The 10,744-nt window shown below is 36.8% G+C and overlaps 2 protein-coding genes across 15 annotated transcripts; one reads left to right on the forward strand and one right to left on the reverse strand.

Annotated features, from left to right (window-relative positions):
* The first annotated feature begins 315 nt into the window (after positions 1 to 315).
* On the forward strand, positions 316 to 5,382 carry LOC129299424 (E3 ubiquitin-protein ligase At3g02290-like). Of its 2 annotated transcripts, none has more exons than XM_054937893.1 (5): positions 316 to 373; positions 1,041 to 1,367; positions 2,187 to 2,610; positions 2,763 to 2,872; positions 5,104 to 5,382. In XM_054937893.1, exons 2-5 carry the CDS (start codon positions 1,248 to 1,250, stop codon positions 5,128 to 5,130), a joined length of 681 nt encoding a protein of 226 aa, XP_054793868.1. In that variant the 5' UTR covers positions 316 to 373; positions 1,041 to 1,247; the 3' UTR covers positions 5,131 to 5,382. The 2 variants fall into 2 exon arrangements, with proteins under 2 accessions (XP_054793868.1, XP_054793869.1); XM_054937894.1 differs by lacking the exon at positions 316 to 373 and adding an exon at positions 397 to 505.
* A 1,103-nt stretch (positions 5,383 to 6,485) lies between these two features.
* LOC129299426 (uncharacterized) lies at positions 6,486 to 10,641 on the reverse strand. Of its 13 annotated transcripts, none has more exons than XM_054937907.1 (9): positions 10,606 to 10,641; positions 10,444 to 10,487; positions 10,223 to 10,330; positions 9,747 to 9,831; positions 9,374 to 9,430; positions 8,020 to 9,303; positions 7,805 to 7,878; positions 7,659 to 7,702; positions 6,486 to 7,567 (listed from the first exon to the last, which is right to left on the reverse strand). In XM_054937907.1, the coding sequence occupies exons 1-6, from the start codon at positions 10,624 to 10,626 to the stop codon at positions 9,187 to 9,189; spliced, it is 432 nt and encodes a 143-aa protein (XP_054793882.1). In that variant the 5' UTR covers positions 10,627 to 10,641; the 3' UTR covers positions 6,486 to 7,567; positions 7,659 to 7,702; positions 7,805 to 7,878; positions 8,020 to 9,186. The 13 variants fall into 13 exon arrangements, with proteins under 13 accessions (XP_054793882.1, XP_054793880.1, XP_054793881.1 ...); XM_054937905.1 differs by having other exon boundaries at positions 7,805 to 7,881; XM_054937906.1 differs by having other exon boundaries at positions 7,983 to 9,303.
* Positions 10,642 to 10,744: the final 103 nt, after the last annotated feature.

Raw genomic sequence — 10,744 nt, forward strand, 5'->3', positions numbered from 1 at the left:
ATTTTAAATTTTACTTTATCCATTAAAAAATATAAATATTTTTAACTAAATTTTATCCCAATAAAATAATTACTTATTTTTAAATTAATTCTATCTTTTCATATTTATCCTTATTAAATATTTATAATAAATATAAAATTATTTATTAATAGAAGTACTTTTAAAAAAATGATTACATCTCAAAAAATTAAAAATATTTTATATTTTTTTAACATTTAATTTTTTTAAAAAATATCTTATATTTTTTATTAGGAGAATTACAGATTTTTATTTGAAAAAAAAAAAAAAACTTCTGAGTGGTCCAGAGATTGTTTTCAATGATGAGCACTGAATGTGCTCCCTAGTCTGCGCCCTTTCTGTCTGTCTGGCTTAGGTATTTCCTCTTTCTAAAAACATGTCTCTCGCCCAATTTTGATTTTCTATTCCGATAGCGGATTTGAACACTCCGATTGTCCTGTGGTTTGATATACTCGAGTGGGTGTATTTTTTTCCGTCAATTTTCTCGGTCGATTTTCTTCTTTGGTACTCTTAGATAATTTGAATGCGATTTCTCCCTTAATTTGAGGTTTTCTAGTAGTCCTCGGTTAAACTTGATTGCCTGTCGACGTGTCGTTGGTAATAGCGATCATTCCATAGGAAAGCAATGATTTTCTTGTTAGTTCATCCATCGGCGTGTCTCGCCACCGGAGGAAAGGATCCTTTTCTTCCCGAATCGGAGGAACAATGTAAAGGCGAAATTGTCAGTTTGTGGCAGAGAACTTAACTCTTTTCCTGGAAGCAATTAAATTTGTTATGTTGTTCCCCCCCCCCCCCCAAAAAAAACGACAAAAGAAAAAAAAAATCAGTTTCTCGGTTGTTTTTCCCCACTTTTAACGTCGTGTTCATCATTTGGTGCTTGTAAGTAAATACTTGTTACTGCTGTATGAATCGCCTGAGTGACAGCTCTTACATATTTCTCATCTATTTTAGAGTCTTTCATTAGATTCTGCCTTACTTTTCATGTCAGAAAGACAAGTGTAAGCTGATTATTCTTTTTGCAGGGGCATCTGAATCAAAGAGGGAGGGTGCTGGTTTGCGGGGGCAGCGGGACTTCTGCGAGCTTAGAATCCTCTCTCGTTTATTGATCAAAGCACAGCATATGCTGTTGGAGGATCTTTTTCTCAACACTTGAATGTTGCACTATCTATTTTAGCTGATCAGTTGAAGAGGGAAGTATTTTAAGCTGAAGGGAGATAGAAGCTGGCATAATGGGTTCTGTTTGTTGTTGCTTGAGAGCTGATCAATTTGAAGATTATGTAAATCGAAATGGTTCTGTGTATAGGAATTGTGTGTGTCTCAATTGCTTCCTACAGAACTTTTTGAATGCGGTATGCCGTAGCCTCTTCTTACCTTTTCTAATACCTTTTGTCATCTATATTATTTGTTATTTGTCCATAATTTGATTTTGATGCCTTCCCTCATGACTCGAGACATTGCTGTTTATATGTAAGTCTTTGCTTGTGGAGCAGCATACTGGTTTATTGTAATTTCAGGTCCAGGCCTGAGGTTTTGCCAAGGTGTATATGTACATCCTTTATTCTGTTTCTTTTGTCTATAACTGACCATAATTTGATCTCAATGCCTTCCCTCATGACTTGAGATAGTGCTTTCATAGTATTTCTGTGCTTATGGAGTGGCATGTATGATTAACATAATTTCTGGTTCTTGCATGTGGTTTTTCTAAGCAAAGATTTACATTTGCATCCTTTAATCTTTTTTACATATAACTGAAGTACTTTTCTGGGGGATTGATCACATTTTCATCTTCATTGTTCTGGTCTTTTATCCCTCGAGTGTCATAAGCATGCCTCCTGATCCTCCAATATTTAGGGCTGTTTATGTGAGTGTTACAATTTTTAATTGACCCTTAAAATGAGTTACCTTTCACCAATATTTGGAGAGACAAGTTTGTCATCTTAACACCACAAACAAAATCAGATGGGAGCAACTTGTAATTTCCTATTACATGGTAAAAGTGAAGATTTTTTTTTTTTTTTTTGGGCTTCCATTAGTCTAATTTACTTGATATGCCGTTTGTAGAATATTTAAGCCCTGCAATAACTTTTCTGTATGATGTGTTCTGTTATTGATGAGTGCTCTAGTTGATGATATAAACATAACCTGATTCCTGTTGTATCAAATTTCAGTATTCAGCAATATTCCGCAGAGGCGAAGTGCATTCACTACCTTCATCCATACAGGGGGCAGCATCTATGACTTCTGCAGCATCACTCGATAATTCACTATCTGACATGTACCATTCTCCACCAAGGCCCTTGCCTTATGATGTAGACCCCAGGCATTTCCGCTCACGTCATTTATTTGTTTCAAGGCATGACAAAGGTTCTAGTCATTTGAATGAAGAGTCAGAACCTCTAAGAGGTGCTGTAGATGGGGATCAAGAATCCTTAAATTCTGGAGGCAAATGGAACGGATCTACTTGTGAAGATGCATCACAGGAATACAGATCTAAGTCCTCAGTAAGGTTCTCATCAGCAAAATATGCAACTGGAGCTGGGCTTGTTTATGCATCATTTGAAGATGAGGATCTTTGCCCAACTTGTCTTGAAGGTAGAAATGTCTTTTAATCTTGAATTTTCATCATACAACTGAAGTTGGGCTTGTTTATGCATAATCGGTTTGTTGATTGTGCAGCATGCAACATTAAGATAAGAGGAGCTTTTATGGTGCTTCATGTTTATACTGTTAATTTTTGTTCGCAGAATATACTGAAGAGAACCCAAGGATATTGACAAAGTGCAATCATCATTTTCATCTTAGTTGCATTTACGAGTGGATGGAGAGAAGTGAAAACTGTCCAGTTTGTGGGAAGGTAGCTTTTCCTCTTGATAATTTTTGATTTCTTTCTGACTGAAATGGTTGTCAATTCATCACCAATCAGCATATTATGTGCTGAAGTTTTCTGTGAAGCTTGATAATTGTAATTACTGAGCATGTTTGTTACCAGCTGCCTTTGTTCTCTTGTTACCAAGGCAGAAAAATAAATGGAATCTCAAGGCTGTCTTGACACCCTAATAGTTTACTTAGGATCCTACATTATCACACTCTATCCGATCTATTTTGTTGTCACTCATCATTAGCTTCTTTTAACTGCCTCTACTACTTTATTAGAGTTGTATGCAAGGATTTACTCGTGAATAATGGCATGTTTGGTAGAGTGGAATTGGGTTTGGGGAAGTGGAAGCGGAATTAAAAAAAAAATAAGGTGTTTGGTAGACAAGATCTCACTTCTTCATGGAACTTGGTTTCACCAAAAATGATGGAAGTGGGTTCCATCCCTATAGCCAAAGAACTCACTTCCACCCTCATTTCTTTTCTCATTTTCTTACTTCTACCCTCTAGCCTCTCTCCTTCCAGGTTCGACCAAGATTCTCCGCTGACAATGTCTGTTGACAGCCACATGGTGGAGGACCAAATTGGTGGCGAAGATGACTGCTGCAATTGGATCGGTGATGACCTCATCCCCTGGGACGATGACTGAACCTCATTTTTCCCTATACCTCACCCCTAGATTGAGCTCCCTCCATTATTCTCCCTGACATTAACAATTGCATTAGTCACCAAAAAGGTTGAAGGTTTTATCCCAAAAAGATATCTGTGTGTGTGCAACCCCTTCAAACCTAGTCTTGATTTTCAATGACGTTTTGCAATCCATGTAACCGACCCCACCCAATGGGATAAAGGCTTGTTGTTGTTGATTTGCTCCCTTTACTCCAAGGAACACCACTTCATTCCTAATTCGTGCTAAGAAATCTGGCAGTGTTGCGTTGCTGGTCTTGCTGGCAATTCCTTTGACATTGTTGTTGACGGGGTGGGGTGTTGATGGTGCTGTGTTGCTGGTCTTAGTGTCAACACCAGCGATTCGATGGAGGGTGTCGAAGGGTCTGATTCATTTGTTTTCTTTTTTTTTTTAATTTCATGGGTATTATGGTCTTTTCAAAATATAATTACATATATTAAATAAAATTTTTATTCCACCTCTATCAGTCTACCAAACATACTTTTAAATCTCAGTTCCACCTCCACTTTCACCTCAGAATTGGTTGGGAAGCTTCTATGATTGAGGCCAATTTGGTGATTTTGATATTGCATTCAATGTAGATGATGGCTTTTGCTTGTATGTGGAATTAGCTTGTCAGTTTTTCTATGGTTTTATTCTCAAAATTAGAATTCTTCCAGATTTAGGAAGAATTAGATTGCCAAGCTCTGTAAGCACCTGTGTTTAGAACTATCAAGTCAATTTCTCGTCAGCATTTGAAATTTTTGTTTACTGCCTGTACTTATCGTGGTGGTTGCCAAAATTGTCCAAAACATGATTCATGGTGCGTGGTTTGTCTCAATTTGGGAGTGAAATGACTGATTGTTGGTTGAATTGTTTGTGTTGGCATCGTCAGTTTGAACTGCAGCATGCAATTTATGTAGTAAACAGTAATTTGCGGCATTCTGACGACTCAGAATGCTTCAATTAGTTGGCTCACTAGGTCAAGTCCGTTCATGTTGCCACAACCCACAACACGAATAATACTAGGCAGTCTGTGCCTGTTGATGGTAGCATGCTTGAATAAGCAGTTTCCTTTTTATGAAGTCTTGTTCCTGATAGTATTATAGGATAGTCAAAGTCCCAATTTTATTCCTTTTGGGAGTGCTTATAGGAACGTTTCTAGGCCTACAATTAAATCCATAACGGAGCCAATTCTGAGAGTTGAGAGGTGAGAGTTAAGTTGAAAAGTTGAACTAACGAAAAGTGGGTGCTCACTCTGCTACAATTCGTTTGGCTCGCCATTTTCAATTATACAATTTTATGCGTGTGAATTTGCATTTACATATTTCTGTATTATATATTTACACTACCCATACAATCTTTTATGGTTTATTATATTATTTTGTATCGATCAATCTAATATTTGAGCCCAGCCTGGCTTGAGAGGATATATGGTTGAACATTTTCTGATACGTGAGCTTAAGTACTACACTAGAACCATGTTAATGGTTGAATGATATATGATGGACTGGTTATTTAATCATGTTTTGGCGTTGGTGTAGGTGATGGTATTCGATGAAACAACTTAATTTTGAACATAAAAGATTGTGATGTGGATGAAGCCTGTTACGGAGGAAAGTAGACATTGTGAATACTGCAGAGTGATTGTCATGTACAGTGTGAGTATACGAGTTTTCTTTACCATCTCTGTACGTTGAATCTCATCTTGAGATGTTTTTACATTTCATTCCTTCCCCTTCTGTCCAAATTTGGAAAAGGAAAATGCAATTTGAGATCTAAACTTCGTGATGCTTTCAAGAGTTTAGCCTTTGCAGCAGAAATGTACTTATTTCTGGGTCTTTGTGGTAACATGCTTACGAGTTTCAGGCCTATCATACTTTTGAGATGAGTTCGGTGGCCGAAGACTAGAATTAATCTGTTCACTATAACTAGATTGCATTGTTTGGTATTTGGTTGGGTTACTGCATCCTGCTAGTGTGCACCGAGTAAAACAGTAACTTATGTACTTTCTGGGTCACTAATTTCATTTATATAATTATGCCAGTAAGTTTTTGAATAAAATAGTTTCAAGATTTTAACAGTAGTTATTAAATTTAAAAATAAATTGGAGTTCAAATTTAAAATATAAATATTTAAATGAGATTAGACGGATATATATATATATATATATGTATTTCTTAAAACGTGTATAAATAATTGTAATTATTTTGAGACGTTAATTCGAACATGACCACCCATGAATTGAAGTGGCTACGATCCATCCATACTTCAGCTTTCTGTGCAACTATCTGTTCCGTTGCTAGAACTGGTGATGCTGGGGAGAAACTTAAGTCATTTTTTGTTCTTAATGTGATCAATTCTCGTTCAATTTCAACCTTCATTCCTTAGTTTGTAATGAAGCATACAGAGTACAGATACTGGCCTCTGTGTACAATTTTTCTTCTCAATACAATTAAGATTGTCTCAGAATCGTACTTAATTGAAAAAAAAAAAGAAAAGAAAAAGGGGGGGATTGTTCTTAATTACTTGCTTTGACCTTCTAAACTCTTCCTGTTCAAACTGCCATACGTCTGTGTTTTACTTTGATATGGTGAGCGTGTTTCATGTACACTAATGGCAATCACTATAACTTCTAGATAAAGGGAACCGAAGCTTAACAACGAGATGCAGAGATCAAGGACTGCGTTTGGAGTCAAATAGCAGAGCCAATGTTGGTCAGTTTATTATTACTGTTTAGGAATAAACGTAACCAAGTGAGATGAGATATATAAAAGGCGTCGCATTATTTCTTTTGACACATGTTTATATGGGCTTCCACCTTATTCAGAAGCATCATTTTTTTTTTTTGGTCAATAGAAACAGAAAAATCATGCATTCACTGAAGGAAAAGAAAAAAAAAAAAAAAACACATACAAAACGATCATAAAGCTGGAGTGGCTCATTATCTTTCATCATTTATCTTCATCTAGTCAGAGAGTTGGGGAATGATCATAGTTACAAAAAAAACTTTAATGCAATAAAGACGGAGACTTTCATCAGAACTCAGAAGCATAAACATGGAGATGCGATAAACTTCACTCCTCAAATTCAAAAGCTTTCACGAACACCTCAGGGGGCTGAGCACCATCAATTTTGCGACTTCCAGTCATTGCCAGTTCATTGAATGAATCAATATGCTTGATGGGTTCTGAGCACATTCTGAAATTGAAACATTTTAAGCAATAATTAATACTAACTCCAATTTAATCCACCACCACCTAATATGGAAACCCCTCTGTCGTTTCCTCTATTAAGCTCATCCTGAACCTGGCGAGAGTCGAAAACTCAGTGCTATTAAACCTGTTTAATTGCCTGACAACTAAACAGTTTCAAGGTAAGCATGAAGAATGTACATCCATTCAAATTCCACGGAGAGCAGTAAATTCAAGCAACCATTTGAAACCAAAATGCTGCATGAAGGAGTATTCATGTGTAAGTGAAAAATACCTCCCTGAGGCCATTGTTGGGTTCTTGAAGAACCTCTGCTGCCCCTTCCAACCCAACTTTCTCAGCACATTCCAAAAGAAAATTACTGCAACCAAATCACAATAATGCCTCACTTACGAAACCAGATACAAAGACAAATATCATTATGTAAAAATTGAAGATATATTTTACTACCAATGAATCCCAAAGCGACACATAAGTTGATATAAAGTTGCATTGTAACATTGTTCATGTCTCATGAGTAATACAACTTTCTATAACACATAAATAAGGTTAGTTGCATGTTCACACTGAGCATTCATCTCCCACGTCACTCTTGGATACGGCTCCTTTACATACAGCACACAATCTTTATAGAAGTCAGCCAGCAGTGACATGCACCAAAGTACTCACTGGTCACCAATGTATTTTCCCTGTGTGAAGTAACCAAGGCCCGATTCTTCAACAAGATGATGTTGTTTGTCTGAGCCCTGCAGTCCTGCAAAATATATAAGCCTATGACTGTGCATTGTGTTCCCCCTGTGGATGAAAAAGACTTTCTTAGTTGAATCCAACCAGAATATGCTTATTTTCCATTGAAGAAATTAAGGTAGAGCACTCTCAAGCTTACGTCAGCCCAGACATGTTACATTGGAGGCCCACGCTCCCAAAAACCTGGAAACACCAAATTTGGAATAATATCTTGCTCTACTCATTTCATCAGAAATACAGGTAGTAACAGCAATAAAGCAATGAATTTGATTCAGAAAGAAAAACCTCTGACATCCGAGCTTCCATCTGTTCTGATTGAGATCCAAATTTCCCTCTGTAATACTCTCTCTTGTCAACGCCTTCTTTAGGGGCAGCAGGGTTAAGTTGATAAGGATGCCATTTTATGTGTAATTTGAAGCCATCATTTTAATGAGCAACGTATATGCCAGAGATGTTTGGATACAAGAAAAACACATACAAGCACAGAGAGAGCGTAGAACCTCGAAGTTGTATCTGTCCTTAGAGGAATCTATGGCTTTATCTAGATTTCTCTTGCCAAAGAAGCACCATGGGCATACATTATCAGCACTAATATCAATTTTAGCGAGCTTCTTCTCAGGGGTGGAACTGGAAGTGTTAGGCACGGTCCTGCTGTGTAAAATCTGCTGTCTCAGTAAACAAACATCACTAGATTCAGCGATGAGGAAGATGATAAATACGCAATATGTCAGCTAGAATAGTTCAAAACTACAAACAAGAAGTGCCTGTAATTGAATGCCAAGAGTGTATGCAAAAAAAAGGGATTAAACTTGAATGTATAGTTGTATACCCGGCAGGCTGCGAGTTTTGGGAGATCAGTGAGACAGAAGAACGCTTATAGAATTCATTATCGAAGATGAAGAGTAATAGTTTGATCTATTCAATTTTATTTAGAAAGATGATCGAAAGACAAAGAAAGCATAAGCCTCCGCCATAGTTCACGCTGATGGGAAAACTAGAATGCTTGCAAATATGGAGATGCAGTAAAACAAGATCCACCCAAATTAGAATATTCAATGCCTTCTCCGATCCTCAGATCGTTACTCATTCGTTCACCAAAAACAGAAAAAAGGAGTCCAATTCAACCATTTCCCATACATAATCTCTTCTCTTTTTTCTTTTTCATAAATTTTATATAATATAGTTAATATTGATTTCGGCCATACATGTATGAGAAATCTAAAATTATAGGACCCCTTTTTTTTGACCAAATATAGGACCCCTTTTTGAAAATGTCCTAAATTTTCTTGGGTGTCCACTTGAACAGGAAACCAGCTATAAGATAGTACAAACTCACCTCAAACATCTTATAGTGTATTAAAAAATGCCTAATTACATGGAAAAAGTAGGAAGAATTATGTGCGCGTATTTGTAGGGAAATCTGATGTTCATATTTTTATAATACCATATGGAGCTTTCACCAAAATATTATATTTTATGCAGTAAGTGAAGACTAAAACCCCAACACTTGATGGTACATGCTAACACAACACAATATTATCGGTTTCAATTTCGAATACCAAGACAAGAAACATGGAGGGATCCAAAATAGAGCACATGATCTTCTTAATTGGAAGAGTTTGCAGACAGTATAATATTGCAATGTTTTTGCAGCGTCTCATGTATCTTTATTCAGCAGCAGCACTGTACAACTTGAAGATGTGGCACACTCTACTCTTGATATCAAAAGCTTTCATGAAGAGTTCAGGGGGCTGAGCGCCACTAACTTTGCAACTTCCATTGATCTGTCAAAAAATTAAAGGAATCAATATTCTGAATAACCCAGAAAAAACAAATGGAATTTTATACACTCACCACATAGAATGGAACCCCTCTGACGTTTCCGGAGGGTGTATTGAGCTCATCCTCAACCTAGTCAGGGTCAATCACAAACAGCAGTCATATCATTTGCTTTAGTTAACTGCCAACTATTATAAAGAAAACAAGTTGAGTTCAGAACAACTGCATAAGAAATTCAAATTTAATGCAGTTGAAAATCATCAATCATTCTATCTAATTAATTTGTAGCGAACAGCAGTATGTGTAAGTTTTTGTTCTGGCGACGGCATTCATAAGTTGTAATTAACGTGATTTACGTGAGGCTTGATATATAGCAAACGCTGTCATTTGAAACCAAATGCATCATGAAGGAATCAGCCTACTGATACATATGTTATATGAAAAGTACCTCCTTGAGCCCATTGTTGGGCTCTTGAAGAAACTCAGCTGCCCCTTCTAAGTTCACCTTCTTGGCACATTCCAGAAGAAAATCACTACAACCAAGCGACAAAATGAATGAATGATTATGCCTACCATTTAAGGTTTGTTGGGATTAAGGAAAACAACGGATACAGGACAAGGAGTGGAGATGTCTATATTAAAATTCCCCTTCCTTACACTCCTCTGTTCTCATCAATCCAAATGTACCTTCAAGGAACCATATTGAAAGAAAAGTAGAGCCACTCTTAATCACAACATACAAAGCACACAAGCTTTAAAGAAGTCAGTTTGTGGTATTAACTCTCTCCCGTAGCAGTGACACATAAAGAAAACATGTTTAGATGAATCCACCATCCATCAAAAATAAAAACAATGCAGTATCTGATAGTATGACAACATATATTTGAAACAAAAATGAGGGGAACATGCACCAGATGTACTTACTAGTCACCAATGTATTTTCCCTGTGTGAAGTAGCCCAGAAACAATTCTTCTACCAGGCGATGTTGCTTCTCAGAGCCCTGCTGTCCAGCAAAATATATAAGCCTATGGCTATCTAAGTGTTTTCCCCTGTCATGACAGTGTTAGCCGAATCTCAACCAAAAAAAAAAAAACACTTGTTGTCCATTGAAAAAAATGCTAAATTAAACCACTCTCCAGCTTACGTTAATCCAGACATATTATATTCCAGGCCTACTTTCCCAAAAACCTGCAAATGCCATTTGTTAAAGGGACTAGTTCACGTGAATAATAGACAATAAATAGAAACAAAATAACACGCGTGACCGAATAAGGTACTATGCCCACAAAAACAAAAGCAAAAGAACCTCTGACATCCGAGCTTCCATCTGTTCGGATCGAGATCCGAACTTTCTTCTGTAATAGTCTCTCTTGTCAACACCTTCTTTGGGGCGTCTGGGTCGAGTTGATAAGGATGCCATTTTATCTGTAACATTGAGTTAACAA

The sequence above is a fragment of the Prosopis cineraria genome, unplaced genomic scaffold (genome assembly GCF_029017545.1).
Source record: "Prosopis cineraria cultivar Desert tree isolate PC_DT_omini unplaced genomic scaffold, ASM2901754v1 PC1155, whole genome shotgun sequence".
Lineage (NCBI taxonomy): Eukaryota > Viridiplantae > Streptophyta > Magnoliopsida > Fabales > Fabaceae > Prosopis > Prosopis cineraria.

Coding starts and splice junctions, on each gene's coding strand:
- LOC129299424 (XM_054937893.1), top strand. CDS start 1,248: ATGGGTTCTGTTTGTTGTTGCTTGAGAGCTGATCAATTTGAAGATTAT. Junction 1,368..2,186: donor TACAGAACTTTTTGAATGCG/GTATGCCGTAGC, acceptor ATCAAATTTCAG/TATTCAGCAATATTCCGCAG. Junction 2,611..2,762: donor TTGCCCAACTTGTCTTGAAG/GTAGAAATGTCT, acceptor TTTTGTTCGCAG/AATATACTGAAGAGAACCCA.
- LOC129299426 (XM_054937907.1), bottom strand. CDS start 10,626: ATGGAAGCTCGGATGTCAGAG. Junction 9,832..10,222: donor GGAAAATACATTGGTGACTA/GTAAGTACATCT, acceptor GCTTGGTTGTAG/TGATTTTCTTCTGGAATGTG. Junction 9,304..9,373: donor GAGGGGTTCCATTCTATGTG/GTGAGTGTATAA, acceptor ATTTTTTGACAG/ATCAATGGAAGTTGCAAAGT.